Genomic DNA, 22913 nt, shown 5'->3' with positions numbered 1-22913 from the left:
CTTGAAACACGGCACGAAACGTGGCCTAGCGTTTTGAGCTTGTGGATCTGCTATTTTTAATACTTTTGTGTGATGAAGACAAATACAAAACGATGTACAAAGGAGAAAAAGGAAAACATGTGAATGACGCCTCGTTTCTATGGTAGTTAAAAAAAGATATGGAGATGAGAGGTTTCTGCCCGACGATATGTAACGATGATCCTATTGGTCCTGCTTGTAGACCCTGTGCCATGGTGGTCCCGGATGTGGAGCTGATCTGTGAGATCATGCTGGTGGCCGAGGGATTCCTGAGCGCCAAGCTGTTGGCCAGGAAGTTCATCACCCTGTACACCCTGTGTAGAGAGCTGCTGTCCAAACAGGTAGATCACCCTGTACACCCTCTACACCAGTGGTGTCTTTTTTTTTTTTTAATCCTGCGATTTTGAAACCCTTATTTTTCACCCGGTGCCAATTTTCTAAGTGATCCTGGGTGCTACACTCCCCTCACCAGCCTAGGGAGGCCAGGGCCGAGCTCATGCCTCCTTCAATGCATGAGAGCCAACTGACCTTCTTATCACCTGACAGGGGGGAGTTTCCCTGGTAGGACGTAGCGTGTGGAAGGAACTCATTATTCCAACCAGTTCCCCTCCCCTCCATCAGGCGCCCCGGCTGTCATGGGGGAGGCGGTATAGCGACCCAGGATTACTACATGTTTTTGTGAGGGTATTAACTACCCTAGGAGACACGGGGAGAAAATGCAAACTCCACACAGAGTAGGCCCTTTCGCCAACCCCACCTAGGGCAGAACAGTGGTGGGTCTTTGATTGATATTAAAATGGGTATAGAACGGTTCTTTGATTGATATTGACACGGATCTAGAATGGGTCTAGAACGGGTCTTTGACTGATATTGAAACGGGTCTAGAATGAGTCTTTGATATTAAAACGGTTATATAACGATTCTTTGATTGATATTGGTCTAAAATGTATTTTTTAATTTCTTACAAATTATTTCTGCGTCACCTTTTTGATCTTGAGTGTTGCATTCAGTGTGAGAAACCTTTTTTTTAATATAGTAAATAATTTCATTATTAAGCATATATTTTTAATGATGATGAAATATTATACTTGTGCCTATCTTTCAGGACCACTATGACTGGGGCCTTCGTGCTGTGAAGTCTGTCTTGGTGGTGGCAGGGGCGCTAAGGAGAGGGGACAAGACCAGACCAGAGGACCAGGTCTCTATCGTCTCATCAATACATCATCAGATCCGTCTATGCAACGTAATGTCACCCGCACGACTGCCGTGAATCCCCCTGACATGGCGTGTTCCTGCGTTTGCAGGTGTTGATGCGTGCGCTGAGGGACTTCAACATGCCTAAGATCGTCACCGAGGACGTGGCCATCTTCCTGGGCCTGCTGGGAGACCTGTTCCCAGGCCTGGTGGTGGAGAGGAACAGAGACCCGGAGTTTGAACAGGCCGTTCGCCGGACCACCCTGGAGCTCCGGCTGCAGCCCGAGGAGGCGTTCATTCTAAAGGTCTTGTGCTTTGTGGGGGTCTTTTTATGTATGAAATTCTCTTAATTTCTTTTTAGTTTGTTTGTTCTTTACTTTTAGAAAATCTTTTGAAATAATAATAAAGTGAAATTTACTTATGACCCATTACAAAATTGGTCCCATCCCAGTGGTTGGGACACATTGCACTACAGTATGCAGTTTTCAACCAGCACATACTGTACTTATCCTAGCGGCCAGTAAATCAATGCACATTCCGTTGTCAGTATCATTATACAGCCTTTAATAAAGGACAAACAGAAATGGATAAACAGTCCCAACTTCAAAAACAAAATAATTCGTTGTCTGAGTGCCACCCTTCTACAAATAACCTAACCCACTCTGACACCAGATCATTACCATAATAATGGCAACAATAAAACAAAACAACAATCCCCAAAAGAGGAAATTCCAACACATAATCAGGCATAATTCACAACAACAAACCAAAAAAACCAAACGAGGATAAATCAACAAGGACAATCTGCAAATCGTCTGTCCGGTGCCGGTGGAAACCTCATATTTCCAAAACTGTTACTTTTCAGGCTTCAAATTCAAAAGCATCAAAAGTAGCAGATCTACAAGCTCAAACCTGGGCACCAAAGCGACGCGTTTTGAGCTTGTAGATCTGCTACTTTTGATGCTTTCGTGTGACGCTGTCGTGTGATCAAGTGGGACGTTAATTTACGAAAAAAACACAAGTTATAATGTGGAGATAAGAGGTTCCTGCCCGACGGCAACGACATGGCTTCACTGGTTTAGTGATGTAAAATCATGTCTAAATGTGTTATTCATTGATGTTGCCAGGTGGTGCAGCTGGACGAGCTGCTGGCCGTCCGTCATTCTGTCTTTGTGATCGGGAACGCCGGCACTGGGAAGAGCCAGGTCAGAACACCCTGCTTTGTGTTCACTTTAATCTGATGATAATCTGTATAAACCAGTGTATTTGAATTGAATGTCGAAGCCTTGACGTTTTTTGTTTATCCCCGGAATGACTGGACTTCACAGATTGTGTATCAATTTGTATAAATATTGGGCCTTGAATGTAATTCAAAATGTATTTGGCCCCTCATTTTTGTAATAAATGCAAATATAAATTAAATATATATCTATCTAAAAAAGGTGCCCAGAAATACCAGGTGCCCACCGTTCCGGATACCTCTGAAACGCATTGTAATAAGCGAAATGTAAAAATGCGTTATCGTTTTGAGCAGATATTACGCGTCCTCAACAAAACCTACGCCAACCTGAAGAGGAAGCCCGTTTGGAACGACTTGAACCCGAAGGCGGTGGAAACAGACGAGCTGTTCGGCTTCATTCACCCTGCCACTCGAGAGTGGAAAGATGGTAAACAAAGAGTTAACGTTGGAATAACTTTAAACCACCATTTGATACTTGTCATACGATATTGTGCGGCGAATATAGACAATCTACAATAGCTTGTAGATCAGCTATTTTCGCTATCATTCGATAATTTTGTAGATCTGCTATTTTAGCTATTTTTGATGATTTTCTGTAATGACATGCCAAAAATAGTCATGCCAGATTGAAAATGCTTATAATACCGGTGCAAAATGAGTTAAAACATAGCCTTAAACCAGGGTACGACAGCAGTGACAGGCAGTTGGAGGAATTCATTGGAATAATGACTACATTTGTAGGGAAAAGGGGCGTTAAAGCAATTGGCAACTCTAAATAAATACATCGTTGCTGTTGGGCAGAAACCTCTAATATGTCCATATTTGATGTTTTTGTGTTTTTTCGTAAATGAATGCCCTACTTGATCATACAACAGCGTCACACAAACGTATCCAAAATAGCAGTTAAGCTCGTTTTGAGCTTGTCGATCTGCTATTTATGATATTTTTGCATTTGAATCCTGAAATGTAATAGTTCTGGACATATAAGGTTTCCATCCAACAGAGACAAAAGAAAGAAAGAAAGAAAGAAAGAAAGTCATAACAGACAATCACTTTTGATCAGAGAGCAGAATAGTGCAGTTAACCATCCTGCTATAGTGATGGTTGACATTCCTGGTGGTCTTGTTGTGTCTCAGGCCTGCTGTCATCGCTGCTGAGGGAACAGGCCAGCATGTCTCACGGCGGTCCTAAGTGGATTGTGTTGGACGGAGACATTGATCCCATGTGGATTGAATCACTCAATACAGTGATGGACGACAACAAGGTACCCACCCTCCTCTTCACACATACACTAATGTGCAACATGCATACACTACGTGCATACTGTACAATACCATATATATTCCTAACTGCGGTGGTTTTTGTTCACATAGGTCCTGACTCTGGCCAGCAACGAGCGCGTGCCTCTCTCGCCGTCCATGAAGCTGCTGTTTGAGGTCAGTCACCTGAGGTCGGCCACGCCCGCCACCGTGTCCCGGGCCGGCGTCCTCTGTGTGAACCCGCAGGACGTGGGATGGAGCCCGTGAGTCGACCACACACCCCACTATACTCACTGTTTATCCCGTTCAGTCAGGGAACGCGTCTTTGTCATTTTTGATTTTTTTGGCTATTCAAAAATAGCAGATATACAAGCTCATAGCGTGGCACCGAGGGCCACGCTATGAGCTTGTAGATCTGCTATATTTGGGGGGGAAATCGTGAAATATATTTGTGAAATATTCACAAAAATATGTATCTGTAGAACCGAGTCAAACTAAATGTAATGCCGGCAACTCCTACAACTCCAAGTGCTTATCAGGGTGGGGGGCCCCCAGTGCAAATATGATTATTTTGGGGGGTCGCGGCCTGAAAAGTTTGGGAACCCTCGCTCTATACAGCAATGTTTGCTATCTCAATATAGAGCCTTAACTTTTTGTTTAAACCAAAACATTTACTTTCAAACCGATAAATGGTCCCACAGTCCAGTGCCACCAAGACACATTACTTTTATATACAAATATGTTGAAGAAAGTGATTCAGATTATAGTAAAGTGTAGGGGCGTAACGATACAGCAACTGTATCGACGCATCGATTTTAATTTCAACGATTCAACTGCAAACAGAAACATATCGTATCGTTTGACTTTGTATCGTATCGTTTTGCAATGCAAATAATCGATTGTATCGATACTACAGTAAGTACTTGTGCGTTGTATGTTGCAATTTTACGAACAAAAAAAGAAAGAGGGGTTTTCCATCCCATATCACGACACTCGGTCTATTGATAAAGGTGCGAGTTTGTCCATGTGTTCGAATACAATGTCCATGTATTTGCCAGAGAATCACCTTGTTTACTTATTTATATCCATAATAATTATTTTTTCCCCTCAAAAAACCTGCACTATCCACATGTTTCACACAGATCTTTTTTGTTTTGATAAATAGTTCCCGTATCGATTTTAAATAATTGAATCGTGTCGTATCGCCATGAATGAACCAATATCGTCCATGTATCGTATCGTCAACCATGTATCGTGATGCGTATCGCATCGCTGTTAAAATGTATCGTTACACCCCTAGTAACGTGTATATTGTTGTTTTGGTGCTCAGCTATGTTGCCAGCTGGATTGACACGCGTGTGCGTCAGACAGAGAGAGCTCACCTCATCATCCTGTTTGACAAATACCTTCCTCGCTGCATGGAGCAGATGAGAAGCACCTTCAGAACCATCACTCCCATCCCAGAGAACTCCATGGTCCAGGTAGAACAACCAGTATACTTGCTTTTGGGGTTGTTTTGCGTTTTGTTGTTTTCTCCCCCAGGGCTCCTTGCAAGAGCAAGACCCCTCCAGAAAAAAGTACTTAATATAGCATCACCATCATTTTAACCACTTTATCCATTTATATGTTGGCTATTAAAAAAACAGCAGATGTACAAGCTCACACCGCGTCACTTTGTGCAGTGATGCGAGCTTGTACATCTACTATTTTAGCATTTAAAAAAATATATATATCGAAAATGTTTGGATTTTTTTTTTTTTTTTTTACACAAATGTCTTCTGGGGGTTCCTGGCGCAAAAAAACATTTTCAGATGGTGGTCCGTGGCCAAATTCATATAAATTTGGGCATCCTTGGCTTGAAAAAGTTTTGAGAACCAGTGAAATGAAGCAGTGAAATGATGTTTTCCCTGTCCAGACGCTGTGTGCTCTGCTGGACTGTCTGCTGACCCCAGAAAACATCCCGTCTGAGTCTCCCAGGGAGCTCTATGAGACGTACTTCACCTTCGCCTGCATCTGGGCTTTTGGAGGAGCCTTGCATCAGGATCAGGTATTATAAGTAGGGCCAGTGGCAATTCTATAGGCGTGGGGGCAAGGGGGCCGGACATTTTTTTTTTTTTTGATTACCGATATATATATTTTTTTGCCAATAAATGGCAAGTATATGCATACTGTATATGCCATATTTAGGTTCATATATGTGGATATATGCGATACTAAACTAACTGCATTGTGTGGGGAACAAAAACAAATGAGACGCCGGCCTAGTTTTAGTCATATTTTAGTCATCTGAAATTTCTTACTGTTAATCTAGTTTTAGTCGACTAAATATCATAAGATTATAGTCGACTAAATATACAGTTGATTTGGTCGACTAAAATGTATTTTGGCGGTGCCTTGATGGCGTCGTAATGTCTGAAAATAGCCGATCTACAAGCTCACAACGCGTCGCGTTGTGAGCTTGTAGATCGGCTATTTTCAGAGCGCAACACCCTAGCACAACCAAACATAAAATGACTTGTCTTTTAGTTCTACTGGATCTCTTCTCCACTAGTCCCTCACTAACATTTTAGTGTAGTTTTTATTTGTTGACGAAATATATCAATATATTTAGTCTTAGTTTTAGTCATCGTAGCTTAGTTTTTATTTCGTCAATGAAAAAAGGTAGTCGACCAACATTTTTCGTCATAGTTGTAGTCGACGAAATCAACACTGGTTGGGAATTCCTGTACGTGAACACCTGTGTGATTTCGTCTGTTACGTTGTGTCCATACTGTAGCTGCATGATCACCGCATGGAGTTCAGCCAGTGGTGGACCAAAGAGATGAAGACGGTGAAGCTCCCGGCTCAGGGCACGGTGTTCGACTACTTCCTGGACCCCCTGACCAGGCGCTTCCTGCCATGGAGTGACACCGTGCAGCCGTTTGAGCTGGAACCCCATGCGCCGCTGCAGGTGAGATCCCACCATCTTCAAGTATGGTTGAAACTACTCATCTTCATATATTGTTGGTATATGGTAATATATTATTGGTCCTATTTTGGGGCCTATGTGACGCGTTTTGCGTCACTCTGCGCGTCGTATCGCATGCACAGTAGTGTCACCTCCGTACGCAACCCTGTGCGCAAGCTTGTGAGTCGAGCCCATTGGTCGAAACCGTTTTCACTCGTTCATGTGTCTGGCCCCCGCCGTAATGAGCTGCAGTACCTATAATTGGCCACCATGTCCAATGCGCTTCACTGCTCCCTCTTGGTTCTGGGGGCTTGTTTCTAAAGCTTACTGTATACTGACACATAGCTTACTGACATGCCGTCGTATGGCGGTGTCACACGGCGGAAATAGCCGATCTACAAGCTCGCAATGTGTCGCAGATGCACCGCGTGGTGAGCTTGTAGGTCGGCCTATGTTCAGAACATGACAATGTTATACGGCAAAGTATAAATATAGCTTTATGTCAGATCATTGTTCTGAAGTCTTTAGACGCGACACAAGCACAAACTTTTCCAAAGAAAGTGGAAACAACACAATTTTCTCCCGCAAGCTTTTTTCTTTTGAAAACAGTCATATTAAAAATATCTGCACGCCTCAATGAGCAGTAATTATTATAAGAGAGAGAGCAAGACCGTGGTCATGAGGGTTGTGGCAGGGGTCCGTAGAACACATGAAAGGCTTGCCACTGTGTGTGATTGCCATCTAGCAGAGTGTGTGTGTGGGGGGGTGAGGGGCATGGGCATCACACAGAGCTCTGAGCTCTTCACCCACGCACCATTGTCTCCCCATGGCGCTCCGGCGTGCAGCTGTGACCGCTCTAAAGGCTCCCGCCGGGGTGTAATTAGCGGGGTTTTGTTCCGAGCAAATGACGCTATTATGACAGAATATATAGACACGGCACCGTGCAGGGGGAACATATACCAGAAATTATAAATCAATTCACCCTGAAACATTCATCTTGTCAATAAATCACGTTCGCAAGGAGCTAAGTCGTGATCGCAACAGTGGTTGAAAGTAACTTACTTACATTTACTCAAGTGCTGTACTTGAGTACATATTTGAGGTACTTTTACTCAAATTATCATACTTTACTTGAGCGTTTCCGTTTTTCCGAAAGCTTAAGTTGCAAGTTACTTAGTAGATTTAGATTGTTATTGCAGTACGGGTTACTTTGTAGATTTAGATTATTATTACAAAACATACATTAACCTGTTAAAGTCTAATAACTATTTTATTCTCCGGCTCTTATATAAATAACACGTCAAATTTGTTTCGTTTTTATTGTGATGCACCATTCATGACTACTTTTACTCTGTCATGTAAGTATATTTTGATGCCAATGATGCAATTCTTGTTATCCTAGTCTAGTCTATTTGTCTTCTCCTATGTTTTTCTCTGTTTCTCTTCATTTTCTCTTACTTCGGACTGCGGCCCGGGCCAGTGTGCGCGAGGCGCACAAAAATTCAGAACATCAAAATGGCATCAAAATGTATTCAAAGTACCAAAATTAAAAGTACTCATTATGCAGAAGTGTTGAAACAAGAAATGACCAAACTCATAATCAAGCCGCATGCGGCAGGCTTTTTTTGCCCCAATCTTTTCATAGACCTGATTACTTGTTTTTTGGATTGCTTGTTTCTCTCGCCAAACCTGGCAACAGCGTCACAGAATCTGCGACGCTAAACGCTCTAATGTTTTTTATATAAGTGGTGGCAACATTTTGTGACACCACACGGGTCTTCCCAACAATAGCTAAGATTGAAGTCAGTGTGAACATGGCCAAATAATAACTTAACAGCCAAACTAGGTCTAATGAAGCACGCTAGCATTTAGGCTAACCCTCCTGCCTGAGGCTCTCTCCCCCTCTCTCTCTCTGCTGCAAAGAAGGAGAGGCGGGTGCTGCAAAGGGCCGTCTCCCCATTGGCTTAAACGGGGGGAAGTGTGAAGGACAGCCAGGACAGCCAATGACAAATAGGTGTCAAAGGAGGAGAGGCGGGTGCTGCAAAGAGCCGTCTCCCCATTGGCGGGAAGTGTGAAGGACAGCCAGGACAGCCAATGACACTTCGGTGTCACTCGGGTGTCGGACTAGGACTAGTGCTGTCTGTAGAGCCGCCAGCTTTCAGCATGCGGCTAATAAATCTTATGAAAATACTTTACTCCAGTAAAGTAAAAAAATACCTCAAAACTGTACTTAAGTACAGTACTTGAGTAATGTTCTTACTATCCACCACTGCTGGGATAACTGTGTACCCCCCACCCCCCCCTCCCCTGTGTTTCTATAATGGTCCAAGTCTGTCCTGGTGCCCACGATGGAGACGGTGGGTCTGGGCTACCTGGTGGAGCTGCTGCTGCAGAGAGGCCAGCCTGTGATGCTGGTGGGGGGCTGCGGCGTGGGGAAGACCGCTCTCGTCAGGAACCAGCTGGACGCTCTGCCTGCGGGGTCTTACGTGACCGCCAGAGTACCCTTCAACTACTACACCACCTCCCTCATGCTGCAGAGTGAGTAGCCTACCCTGCAACAGTGGTGGAAAAAAGTACTGACATTTTTTACTTATTATGACCTGAGGCGATTCTTAAAAGAAAATCTAAATCCTAACAGTTTTTGGAAAATAGAAAAAAAAAATGTTTTTCAAGACTTTTCAAAAATAGCAGATCTACAAGCTCATAGCGCGGCACTCGGTGCCGCGCTATGAGCTTGTATATCTGCTAATTTTGAATAGCCAAAGAAATCTAAAGTGACACAGATGCGTTCCAGGTCTTAACACATTACCTACCAACAACGGTTATACTCGTTGTTGGAAAAATACCCTGTTATCTGCCCATCCACGAGTATAACCGTTTTTCCAAAAAAAAAAAAAAAAAAAATATATATATATATATATATATATATTTTCAATTTATCCACACAGAACCAGAGATATCGTGATCCAAAGATTTCTAGCTCCATTCACTCCTTGGTTAACTTATTACTTTAAAATCCTGTATCTCGGCTCCTGTGTACTTTTTTTTTGACCATGTTATTTTGGGTGAAACATGCTATTTTCAATTGGCTGCAATTATGGAACGGATTACCGCAATCGGATTATTTTTTTTCCACCATTCTACGAGACTCCTGTGTGTGTGTAATGAGAGGATCACCGTGAGGACGGTGATCACGGAAAATATTTTGTGACTACTTAAAAAATGTTTTTTTTAACATTGAATGTAATGCTGGCAGTGGGGGAAGTAAAAAAAAACAAACCCTCTGGCAGGGAATGTGTTAATGGGTTAAGCAAAAGTATCAATACCACAATGTAGAAATACTCTGTTACAAGTAACAGGCCTGTGTTCAAAGTGTACTCAAGTACAGTACTTGAGTAAATGTACTTAGTTACTTTACACCACTGCCCTTCAACTACTACACCACCTCCCTCATGCTCTCGTCTCCTCTCTGACTGCCGCACATCGACTGAGCTTTAGCACCATCTGCTGGTGGTGATCTTCAGAACAGGAACCACTCTTTCAGTTTGTTAGATACTGTAGATATACTGTTAGACCAGTGCTTCTCAAACAGGAAATGCATGCATTATAATTGTTAAATTATCCTAGCCTATCCTAATATGTATCATCCACTTTCCAACTTGGTGTCCCTAATTTTGTGCACGTCATTTATACTCATTGTACTGTATTGTAAGTATGTGGTTAATACTCTTATAGCTGCCTATTGACACTGTGTGTATTCATGAGTCAGAATGATGACACCAACGTTAGCACAGCTGAGTCCATCACACATGGTGGCTGTCATTAGGGCTGTCACAGTGGTGTGTTCTAGATTTTTTTTGGAGGGTATACTATAATTGTTCCCTCCGTCCCACACGCACGGCACGCGCACATATAATGAATTAATAAACAAAAATTGCAAGGTTTCACCACAGGGGGAGGTAGATGTAAATTCCCATCAACAGGAGGTGTCATTCACTGCTGCCGATTTTCCTTTTTCTCCTTTGTACAATAATTTGTATTTGTTGATGACATGTATTATTGTGTTAAATTTGTGGACTTGTTTCCACAATGGAAACAAAACCCCAAGACTTGTTCGTGTTATCCTTTTTAATGTCTGGCCGACGAATAAAGCATTAAATCAATCAATCTTAGCGGTGCTGGAGGGACCGTTGGAGAAGAAGGCGGGCAGGAGCTACGCTCCGCAGGGCAACAGGAAGCTGGTCTACTTCATAGACGACATGAACATGCCGGCGGTGGACGGCTACGGCACGGTGCAGCCACACACACTCATACGCCAACATCTGGATTATAAGCACTGGTGAGTACACACTCATACACTAACATCTGGACTGTGAACACTGGTGAGTACACACGTATAAACCAACATCTGGATTATAAGCACTGGTGAGTACAAACATCTGGATTATAAACACTGGTGACTATAGGCTAACATCTGAACTATAAACATTGGTGAGCAGGACAAGGGAGTTTGGCCTTTTCATCAACGGAGCTGTATTAAAGTGATACATTTTGGTTGAAACAAAACGTGTTTTTGTTTAGAAGTTCAGTCTCTATATTCTGATAGTAATCGTGTTTCAGTAACAGCGGCCTCACCGTCTCTCCAGCTCTTTAAGTGAACTGAAAATGCATTTTCAGGTGGGACACCAATTTCATCCAATCAGGAGAGAGTACCCATTTATCAGCTTGTCCCAGCTCCAATTTCATCTGCTCTTTTTGTTTGTTTGTTTATTTCATCACTTCCAACAATTTTCACTTGTTTATCATGTATCCTGTATGAGTTCTCTCTCCTGACTGGATGAAATCGGTATCCCGACCTGAAAATGTATTTTCTGTTTATTAAAGAGCCGGAGAGACTGAACAAACACTATATAGCAATGATTACTATCAGAATATCTAACAAAGACATATATCACTTGCGTTATCTTTAAATAGTTTTATGTCAAATTGAAGCCCTGTTTTTGTTGTGTAGGTATGACAGACAGAAGCTGTCCCTGAAGGACATACACAACACCCAGTATGTTGCTTGTATGAATACAACTGCCGGCAACTTCCACATCAACCCCAGACTTCAGGTATTTTTTATAAAGGTGCATTCGTTTTACATTCTTAGCCTGTTTCGCTTCATTTCCCTTTAACACTTTAACTGCCAGAGTTAAAACATCGTCTATAGCTGCCCTTGCCAGCGATTGAGTGTTTTTTACTAACCTTAGAATCATAGAATATTATTTTCCACAACAAACCACTGAAAACACACATGACGAGAATCTCATCATCGGCAGTTAATTCCCATTGGTTAGGTGTACACAATTATTTTGGTTGACAAGTAGCAAGTAACAATAACACTGCATATGAAAGACAGCATCATCTCAGTCTCTTTCTTTAATGTGAAACAGTGTGTGTGTGTGTTAACTTTACTTTATCTCTTTATTTAGACGGGACACCGCATATTAATGAACGATACATATCAATGTAAATACACCAGACTTAGCAATGATGCTCATTTTCATCCACAGTCCCTTAAACACATGTTTTTCTTCATGTTTTCTCCTCACAGAGACATTTCTCTGTGTTTGCTGTGAACTTCCCGTCGGCTCAGACCCAGACGTCCATCTACGGTCAGATCCTGGCCGGTCACCTGCAGCAGCAGCCGTTCAGCGCCGGGGTCCACAGGGTGGCCGGGGCGGTGGTCCAGGCCTCCATCGCTCTTCACCACAAGATGGTCCACGGCTTCCTGCCCACCGCCGTCAAGTTCCACTACCTGTTCAACCTGAGAGAACTGTCCAGTGTCTTCCAGGTTAGCATTTTACATTACATTACATTACAGTCATTTAACAGACGCTTTTATCCAAAGCGACTTACAATAAGTGCATGAGCTTGACTCCTTGAACTTGTGCTACTTTGATTGAATCATGTTGTTGAATTATCATTGCTGTCGGGCAGAAACCTCCTATCTTTTTGTGTTTTTTCGTAAATTAACGCCTTACTTGATCATACTACAAAGTATCAAAAGTCGAGATGCATTTCGAGCTTGCATGTAGATCTGCTACTTTTGCTATTTTTTAATTTTAATCCTGAAAAGTAACAGTTTTGGAATTCAGAAGTTTCCACCCGACAGACAATATAATAATTGATTCATAATATACAACTTTTTTTTTTGTGGCAGTTTTGGCAAAGTAGCAAAGACGATGAAACAGTTTGACCCTCTCCACTGAACATTGTTGTTTTCCTCTCTCTCTCCTTGTTGTCCATGCAGGGCCTCCTGTTCTCTAGGCCGGAGGTTGTGAGGACCAGCATGGACCTGGTGCTGCTGTGGTGTCATGAGACCAGACGGGTCTACTCAGACAGATTGGTGGACAGCAGAGACCTCCAGATGTTCCACAGGCTCCAGATGGACACCGTGCACGAATGCTTCGAGGTGCGGCGCCGCGTTGATTTTGTCGACTAAAACTCTGACGAAAAATATCTGTCGACTACCTTTTTTCACTGACGAAAACTAAATAAAAACGAAATAAAAACTAACCTATGATGACTAAAACTATGTCTAAATATACTGACAATTTGGTCAACAAATAAAAACTATATGTTAGGGAGGGACTAGTGGAGAAGAGATCCAGTATAACTAAGACAAGTCATCATGGGTGCGTGCTGGTGTCACAGACCCAAAATAGTTGATCTACAAGCTCACAACTCGTCGCAGTGCGACACTTTGTGTGCTTGTAGATCGGCTATTTCCGGCTTGCAGCCATTTTGCCATCACGGCCCGCCAACAATACGTTTTAGTCGACTAAATCAACTGTAGATTTAGTCGACCAAAACCTTATGATATTTAGTCGACTAAATGTAAAACATTTCAGGTGACTAAAGTATGACTACAACAGAATTGTATTCAAAGGACTATGACTATGTCGAAATCAACACTGGTGCGGCGCTGTGCTGACGTTCTCACTGACTGATCTGAACCAATTAAATGTCTCTGCCATGAGCCTTATTTCTACTTTGAATACATTCAAAGTAACTTAAAATAAATAAAAATCAATTTGACTCAACATAAAATAACTAACACTTAGATTTTCTCAACTGATAAGCAGATTCAACTAGCCCAAGGACAGAATAAAGCATTTATGCTAGTGGCAAATCGCTGCCCTCTATATAATATTGTTAATATCGTCTCTGTCGGGTGGAAACCTCATACTGTATGTCCAAAACTGACACTTTTCAGGACTCAAATTAAAAAACAGCAAAAGTAGCAGATCTACAAGCTCGAAACGCGGTGCGAAGCGACACATTTCGAGCTTGCAGATCTGCCACTTTTGGTAGTTTTGTGTGACGCTGTAGTATGATCAAGTAGGGTGTTAATTTACGAAAAACACAAAAAGTTAGAATACGGAGACAAGAGGTTTCTGCCCAGCAATATGCATTAGGGAATCATATGGGTTAGGGGTAAACAGTCACTGTTTTCCTTTTTGCATTAAAGGTATTGTAGGGAACATTAAGCCTAAATTTAAAATATATATATATATATATATATATATTTTGCATTTTTTCCCCTCTATCAGCCACTATATAATGATGCTAGGGTGTTTTCATGCATTGAAACACAGTCCTCCTTCTGCAATCCGTATTTTCCCTAATGTTTATGTGTTCTATGTTTATGTCCGGTACGTAAATTAACGCACGCATGTGCGCGTCCGTGCGCGTCCGTGTCCGTATGAACGTTTACTTTCGGTTTTAAAACGCTCTCAAACTTCGTTTTTGAGGCACAGAATTTACTTTTAAGATAGCGTGTGGATAGAATTTAGTTGTTTAACTTCATATATGTGGTCAATTTATCATGAAAGAGCCTATTTAAAAATAAAAATTCAGAGAACCAGCAGGGCGGGAATTTCCGCATATTGTATCCCAATAAAGCAACCTGTTTTCGGGCACCATCCCTTCAAAAGTACCTCTCTATGGAAGTCCCTCGTGCGTCACCCCCTGGTGGTCGGGGAAAAGTACTGCTGGTGTTTATTTACCTCTGAACTCCCGTGTAACCCTTTAAAACAAACTTGACGTGCTCTTGTCTTCACAGGGAGTGGAGGATGTGGACTTGGTCAGACAGCCTCTTCTGTACTGCCACTTCACCCAGCAGGGGGTGGAGGAGGAGAGCCTGTACACCCCACTCAGAGACTGGGCCGTGCTGAGGAGCCTCCTCACTGACGCTCTGGAGAGCTACAACGAGCTCAACGCTGCAATGAACCTGGTGCTGTTTGAAGATGCTATGGAGCATGTGTGAGTAGTGGCGTGAAGTGACTAATACGTTTACTCAAGTACTGTACTTAAGTACAATTTTGAGGTACTTTTTACTTTACTGGAGTATTTCCAATTGTCTATACTTTTACTTTTACTTCACTACATCTCAGAGGCAAATATTGTACTTTTACTCCACTACAATTATTTGAAAACTTTAGTTACTAGTTACTTTACAGATATAAATTATTACATTATAAAACATACATTAAACACTTTAGCCCTATTTTATACAGAGGCTATTTGAAAATAGCAGATCTACAAGCTCACAACGCGTCGCATCGCTGTTGTGAGCTTGTAGATCTGCTATGTTCAAACATCGTATTACTTTTGCTTTTGGTACTTTAAGTACATTTTGATACCAATACTTTAGTACTTTTACTCAAGTAAATCGTGAATTCCGGACTTCTACTTGTAAACAGAGTACTTCTACATTGCAGTATTGATACTTTTACTCAAGTAAAACATTTGAGTACTTTTTGCACCACTGTGTGTGAGTAGTGTGCAGTGAACCTGGTGCTGTTTGAAGATGCTGTGGAGCATGTGTGAGTCGAGTTCATCTCATAACTCTCAGAATCGTAAACGTTGGCAGTGGTTCTCAAACTTCAAGCACCTCCACATTGAGATGCATTTGGCCGCAGACCCCGACCTGAAAAGAGAAGATTTCTCATTACGCCTAGCTGCTGTAAACGCAACGCTAAACGGCGGCCTCCTGTGGCTTACTGCTTTAATAATGTTAGATAATGATGACATGGTGTGTAATTGTCACCAGGTGTAGGATCAGCCGTATCCTGGAGTGTCCTCGGGGTCACGGCCTGCTGGTTGGGGTGGGAGGCAGCGGCAAGCAGAGCCTGACCCGTCTGGCTGCTCACCTGTCCTCTACGGAGGTGTTCCAGATCACACTGAGCAAGGCCTACAGCATCAATGACCTGAAGGTACGCTATGGGAGTGTTCCAGATCACTCTATGCAAGGCATTCACGACCTGAAGGTAAAGGTTGGGAATAGGTCTCCACCAAATATAGACTTCTGGGAATATAGTTTAGCCGCAAATTAAACTACCATACACACATTTTAAGTCTGGATCTCTGGAAGGCCTTCAGGTTCCCTGAACCAGTAAATACAGAATGTGAGGTATAGGGAAAGGTGAATTTATTGTTTGTTAAAATTGTGTTTTATGATTTAAAAAAAAAACATATTTCAGCTGAAAAAGTTGCAACATGCTCAACTCACACCCTGGTCCTGTGAGAAAGAAATGATGCAAAATGGCTGCGATTAATTTACAGAGATCACTGTTTTCTTTCTCGCACACACGCACGGCCACACGGCCCCCCCCCCACACACACACACACACACACACACACACACACACACACACACACACACACACACACACACACACACACACACACAGACACACACAGACACACACAGACACACACGCACACGGAAGAAAAGAAACATCCTCAGGATCAATATCTCCTTCTCGCTGCGTCCAGCGTATTGATCTGGTTCTGGTCTCCTCACTGACACACCAAGGAAGGATTGTCCGATGCTATTAAAGAGCTCTGGGAAATATTTCAATACCTTATCGATGAAGCTAAAATGATTGTCCATTTAATCAGCCTTTTAAAGATCAAAGTGTTATCGTGGAGTTTGCGGTATATCCATTGATTACTGTCAACCTGGTTAAAAGAGGAATCCTCATTGGCCTTGTCTTGAACATAAACAGTTAAAAGGAGAATCCTCATTGGCCTTGTGTTGAACATAAACAGTTAAAAGGAGAATCCTCATTGGCCTTGTCTTGAATATAAACAGTGCATGTTGTGTGTGAGGTGTTGTTTAGGTAGATCACGCTATGTTGTTGTACCCCACTGACTACTGGCATCCACTACTGGCAAAAATGTGTGTGTGTGTGTGTGTGTGTGTGTGTGTGTGTGTGTGTGTGTGTGTGTGTGTGTGTGTGTGTGTGTGTGTGTGTGTGTGTGCGTGTGCGTGTACGTACTTGTGGGCCAAATGTCCCCAAAAGTATAGTAGAATTTGAGAATCATGAGGAGAGATTTCCTGGTTCTCACAACCAGGAACATATCCATCCAGGAAGTATTTAGACACATATGAGCACATCCACACAGAACAAAGCCACGTTGTTTATTTTCAGAAACACGGTTGATTTTTTCACTGCAAATAAAATCATCAAACTATATGAATTGAATGAGGCATTAGCAAATTCATAGTTTGATGTGAAATATTCGCAGACGCACGTTCGTATGGTTTATGTGTCACTCTCCTGATGTGCCTGTGTAAAGACCTTTAGCCTTACAATTAGGATAAGATTCAGGTTAGGATTAGGCATTGATTGATTGGATACGTCATTAGTCAGAAATGTAAACAGCACAGAGTACAGAAAGACATTTAGGTTAAAAGGATAACACAAAAAAAGTCCTGGGGACTGGTTTCCATTGTGGTCCTATTAATTCCATTTACAGGTTAGGTTCAGGGGTTAAGGTTAGGACTAGGCATTTAGAGGTTAGGTTTAGGGGTTAAGGTTAGGACTAGGCATTTAGAGGTTAGGTTTAGGGGTTAAGGTTAGGACTAGGCATTTAGAGGTTAGGTTTAGGGGTTAAGGTTAGGACTAGGCATTTAGAGGTTAGGTTTAGGGGTTAAGGTTAGGACTAGGCATTTAGAGGTTAGGTGTAGGGGTTAAAGGTAGGGTAAGTGATTTTCTTTGGTTAAAATAAGTGTTAAATAGCTCTATATTCTGATAGTACTCATTGCTATAGAGTGTTTGTTCAGTAAAAAGAGTCTCCTTGTCTCTCCAGCTCTTTATAAAACAGAAAATGCATTTTTGTTTCAGTTTCATTTACAATTTTATCCAATCAGGATAGAGAACTCAATCAGGATATAGATTAAACAAGTGAAATTGGAAGTGATGACACTAAGAAATGAGCAGGCACAATTGGAACTGGAACACTAAAAATGAAGCTTAAAAATGGGTACTTTCTCCTGATTGGCTGAGATTTTGACACCTACCGGAAAATGTATTTTCTGTTTATTAAAGAGCTGGAGAGACGGGGAGACTCCTGTTACTGAACAAACACTCTATAGCAATGATTACTATCAGAATATTGTGCTTTAACCTTTTAACAAAATACTTTTTGTTTTAACCCAAAAATATATGCCTGATTTATACTTAGTTGACCACCAGTGTTGCACGCCGAAAATAGCATATTCTGCGACGCACTGTGAGCTTTTACCTCGGCTTCATAGGCTGAGGGTGAAAAATGAAGCAAAGATATTGTAAAGCTGGCATTCGTAATGTCATTCATAAAACCGCCGTCCTAAACGTTAATGTCCTCACAAATATTGTAATACAGACGTGTATGTGTGTGTGTGTGTGTGTGTGTGTGTGTGTGTGTGTGTGTGTGTGTGTGTGTGCCCGCGCGCGCATGGTACAGGGGGATCTGGCAGGCTTGTACCTGAAGGCCGGCGTGAAGAACCAGCGTGTGGCGCTGCTCCTGACCGACGCCCACATACCGGACGAGCGCTTCCTGGTGCCCATCAACGACCTGCTCACCTCAGGTCAGAGCACAAACACAACACCATTATGTAGGAGGACATTTGGTGCTTCATTAGACGTGATGGAGGAGGAGAACAAGGAGTGAGAGGAGAAGGGAGGTGAAACGCCATCACACAGGGACTCTCCAGCTGGACCTGAGCCCGGTGCAGCACAGTCCTGTATATGTTGTGGGGTTGAGCTACTGTACCAGCATGACTTAATAATTATACACTGTCACACAGAAATGAGAATTTAATCTTTGGACATTAGAGTTATTATTATCCTTTTCTTTATTTGATTCTCTTCTTTTAACCCATTCAATCCGGGAACGCATACTGTGTCATTTTAGATTTCAGCTATAACCATTATACTTTGGCTGTTTAAAAATAGCAGATCTACAAGCTCATAGAGCTATGAGCTTGTATATCTGCTATTTTTAGAAAAATCTCTGTGCAAATCTTTGAATACATGTTTTTTTGAACATTTTAACTCAAATCTTTGCTTCTGGAGGTCTCTGGAACAAAGTATTTTACAAATGTTTGCTATAAAAAATATATATTCAAAGATTCGCACAATTTTTTATTTATTTTTTCAAAAATAGCAGATCTACAAGCTCATGGGGCGGCACTCGGTGCCGCGCTATGCCACATGAAGCCAAATGAAGCCACATTTGGCAAAGAGATTTGAGGGAAAAAGGAGTGGACCAAATATAGTGTAAGGTAGATGTTTTTATGTTGATCTGCTGAATGGAATAATTTGGCTGTACTGTATGTTCGTAGATTTCTTTGACAATAAAATGGATTGTGATTCTGAATCTCTGTGACATTATTAACTGAATCCTTTCCATCCAGGTGAAATCCCGGAGCTCTTCAGTGAGGAGGAGATGGAAGCGGTGGTGTCCGGTGTGAGGGTGGAGGTGAAGGCCCTGGGCCTGCTGGACAGCAGGGACAACTGCTGGAGGTTCTTCATGGACCGGGTCCGACTGCAGCTCAAGGTCCACGTTGGTTTTATTTGAGTCCATGTTTCACCATCCTGCTTCCTCCATGTGTGAGAGAGTCACAGTGTGTTGATGGTTATCTGATGCTATACTGTAGATACAGCCATATGAAGGGAAGAGAGTTGAACCCTGGGCGGCCATAGCTGAATGAGTAGAGCTGCCCTCATATCTGTGACCCCCCCCCCCCTTAATTGTTCTTTAAAAATAGCAGATCTTCAAGCAGTGAGCTTGTAGATCTGCTATTTTCAAATAGCTGACACATATAGGTTAAAAGTGCTTATGTGGAAAAAACAGTTGCTTCTTTTGGGCAAAACCTGGCAACACTGGGCCTAGGATGCAGTGTCAAGGGAAAGGCGAGCGTCACAACTTCAACAATTAAGCTTCTACTACATGCCCATATTAGGGCAAGGGTCCTTATGAAATGACATAATTATGTTGAGAATCCCGGCCCCTTAAAAAGCATTCAAAACAGAGACGCAACAACTGACGTGTAACATTATTGAACAAACATCTTTGGCAAGCCGGGCATAAGGGGATCCAGACAGACTGGCATGGGGAGGGAGGGGGGGGGGGTGCAGAAGGAAGGAAATTCTTGTCTCAGTGCACACGTACTGTCACTGTACGCCGTCCAGCACGTCGCTGAGCCGCCAGGGCCGCCCGGGAGCGCCTCCGTCTGCTGCAGCCAACTGGGACTGGCTCTGTCTGAGAGACTGCCAACCGCATGAGAGAGAGAGAGAGAGAGAGAGAGAGGTCTGCCAGGTCGTGTCTCTCTCTCTCTCTCTCTCTCCCTCTCTCTCTCTCTCTGTCTCTCTGTCTCTCTCTCACTGGAGGACGGGTCTCCCCATTGGACGCATGCATCATGCCATGACACTTGTGTCTCTTTGCTGTGTGTGTGTGGGTTTTGCTTGTGTGCACTTGGCTGCACATCCTCTCACGTTTGTGGGCACATCATTCTGTCTGTTTGTGTTTGCCCATGTGCACAGTATTTGTTTCGTTTTTTTTGTGTGTGTGTGTGTGTGTCTGTAAGTGTACAACAACGTGCACACTTGTGTGCACATGGCGCGCACGTGTGCATGCGTGTGTGCGTGTGTGTGCATGCTGCCAGCCGCCTGGCATTGCTATCCCAGAAGCCTGTGCTGTGTGTGTGTGTGTGTGTGTGTGTGTTGGTGTGGGGGGGGTCTCCATGCCTCATTGATTCATTTCAGTAATACTCATTTATTTGGACAACATGTATTAATGAACAATACATGCTCTGTAAACACATGGGATTCAGCAAGAGATGCACATTGTCATCCTCTGTCCCCAACACAACAAACTAATGACACACAAAACAGAGCGCATACAGTTGTACATCATTACAATCAAGTTTCAACACCGTAAACCAAGCCAAGGACCCCCAAATTGTATGTGTGTGCCGTGGACCCTCAACTGAATTTGGCCGTGGACCCCCAACTGAACTGGTTTTGTGCCAGGGACCCCCCAGAAGAGAAGATTTGTGTTAAAAATGTTCAAGCTTTAAAAAAAAAAAAAAAAAAAGCTTTTAAAAATCTAAAATAGCAGATGTACAAAGCGTGTATATATATGTTTGGCTGTATGGCTTCCAAAACATCATAATTCTAAATATTGTGCCAAATGTTTATGTGTGTGTGTGTGTGTGTGTGTGTGTGTGTGTGTGTGTGTGTGTGTGTGTGTGTGTGTGTGTGTGTGTGTGTGTGTGGGGGTCCTTTCACGTTGTTTCACAAATTACATACCGGTATTAGGACCTGGCCTAAACAAAAGGCTGTTCTGTCTTGAGATTTTATTTTTGCTTTAATCCAAGCATCTCTCTCTGTGTCTGTGTCTGTGTGTGTCTTTGTGTTTCCGTGTGTCTCTGTGTGTCTCTGTGTGTGTCTGTGTCTTTGTGTGTCTTTGTGTTTTCGCGTGGCTCTGTGTGTCTCTGTGTGTCTCTGTGTGTCTCTGTGTGTGTCTGTGTCTTTGTGTGTCTTTGTGTTTTCGCGTGGCTCTGTGTGTCTCTGTGTGTCTCTGTGTGTCTCTGTGTGTCTCTGTGTGTCTCTGTGTCTGTGTGCAGGTGGTGTTGTGTTTGTCTCCTGTAGGGGGCGCTCTCAGCCTCAGGGCCCGGCGCTTCCCGGCCCTGGTCCACTGCACCGCCATCGACTGGTTCCACCCCTGGAGCCCTGAGGCCCTTCAGTCTGTCAGCCACACCTTCATCCAGGAGATACCAGGCATAGAGGTGAGACACATATACCTGTCTGTCTGTCTGTCAGCCACACATTCATCCAGGAGATACCAGGCATAGAGGTGAGACACACGCTAACTGTCTTTATCTCTCTGGATCCATTCTGGATTGGTATGGATGGATGGATGGACAGACAGGCAGACAGACAGACAGACAGACAGGCTGACTGGCTGAAGGTTCATTTATGCAAGGAAGTGGATGTAGTCTTGTGCATCTTCCCAACCAATCAGAGTATGCAATATTAAGGCCTTTCAGGTTTTTTTTGCCAGACCCAAGGGGTCTGGCTTACATGAGGCTCTGTACCGGTTTTCTTCATACATGTGCATGCCCCCTTTCTCCTTAGGTCCCAGCCAGAAAAGTCTGTCCCCCTTTCGTCCATACATGGGCATGTTTTGTACCTGTTTTCTCCATACATGGGCAAAAAACAGGTTTTGTCCCCTTTGCCCTTAGGCCCCAGCCATAAAAGTCTGCCCCCCTATCGTCCATAGATGGGCATAGACACAGGCTGACACGTCATGTGAAGTCTGGATCTGGCAGAACCAGGTCTCCTGGTCTTGTTTTTCCAGAGGAACGCAATATCCTTAGCTTTTTTTTGTCGCTTTGTCGGTCAACACTTAACTACTTTAACCGGAGTCCCTCAGGGCTCAATACTAGTGTATTTTCTGTTATTGTTTGGAAAGCTTTCGCTGAAAATAGCCGATCGACAAGCTCACAACGCGACGCGTTGCGTCGCGTTGTGAGCTTGTCGATCGGCTATTTTCAGCGAAAGCTTTCCCCACAATACCAATGCTGGGGGTTTGAGTGGTTAATTGGCCTTGACTGACACAGACAGACAGAGAGTCATTCAGTATAATGTTCAGTGCATGAGGCTAAGTGTTTTATGATCCAGGTGTACCAACCATGTAATATTAGCTGCTTAGGGACTCGTGTACAGACAGATATTTGGCTCCATGTAAACCCTGTGTGTTCTTCCATAATGATCCTTGTCCAGAGGAAGACTCAGTTAGACTGTTTTAATGAACATCTACTAATTGGAGCGGTGCAGCTGTGTGTTGTCCTGTGCACAGATCTCTCATCGTTAGCTCTTAGTGTGTGTGTGTGTGTGTGTGTGTGTGTGTGTGTGTGTGGTGCTGACAGATC

General features: G+C 43.0%; 1 protein-coding gene across 1 annotated transcript in view; it reads left to right on the top strand.

The window, feature by feature from the left end:
* LOC311038733 (dynein axonemal heavy chain 11) overlaps window positions 1-22913 on the top strand; it is a gene marked incomplete at both ends in the record, with an annotated part of 133044 nt that overhangs the window by 35124 nt on the left and 75007 nt on the right. Inside the window, 20 exons of the mRNA XM_084048325.1 lie at window positions 221-359; window positions 1124-1216; window positions 1323-1517; window positions 2340-2417; window positions 2747-2879; window positions 3589-3716; window positions 3826-3974; window positions 5042-5192; window positions 5627-5758; window positions 6488-6661; window positions 8989-9196; window positions 10832-10997; window positions 11670-11772; window positions 12255-12494; window positions 12954-13115; window positions 14769-14968; window positions 15759-15921; window positions 18440-18563; window positions 19392-19534; window positions 21606-21767. Coding sequence (XP_083904451.1) covers window positions 221-359; window positions 1124-1216; window positions 1323-1517; window positions 2340-2417; window positions 2747-2879; window positions 3589-3716; window positions 3826-3974; window positions 5042-5192; window positions 5627-5758; window positions 6488-6661; window positions 8989-9196; window positions 10832-10997; window positions 11670-11772; window positions 12255-12494; window positions 12954-13115; window positions 14769-14968; window positions 15759-15921; window positions 18440-18563; window positions 19392-19534; window positions 21606-21767 — 3043 coding nt within the window. The remainder of the gene's footprint in view (window positions 1-220; window positions 360-1123; window positions 1217-1322; window positions 1518-2339; window positions 2418-2746; window positions 2880-3588; window positions 3717-3825; window positions 3975-5041; window positions 5193-5626; window positions 5759-6487; window positions 6662-8988; window positions 9197-10831; window positions 10998-11669; window positions 11773-12254; window positions 12495-12953; window positions 13116-14768; window positions 14969-15758; window positions 15922-18439; window positions 18564-19391; window positions 19535-21605; window positions 21768-22913) is intronic.

The sequence above is a fragment of the Gymnoscopelus microlampas genome (assembly GCF_963454915.1).
Source record: "Gymnoscopelus microlampas genome assembly, chromosome: 3".
Lineage (NCBI taxonomy): Eukaryota > Metazoa > Chordata > Actinopteri > Myctophiformes > Myctophidae > Gymnoscopelus > Gymnoscopelus microlampas.
Note: the sequence above shows the minus strand (reverse complement) of the source record. Positions and strands in the feature narration are given on the sequence as shown.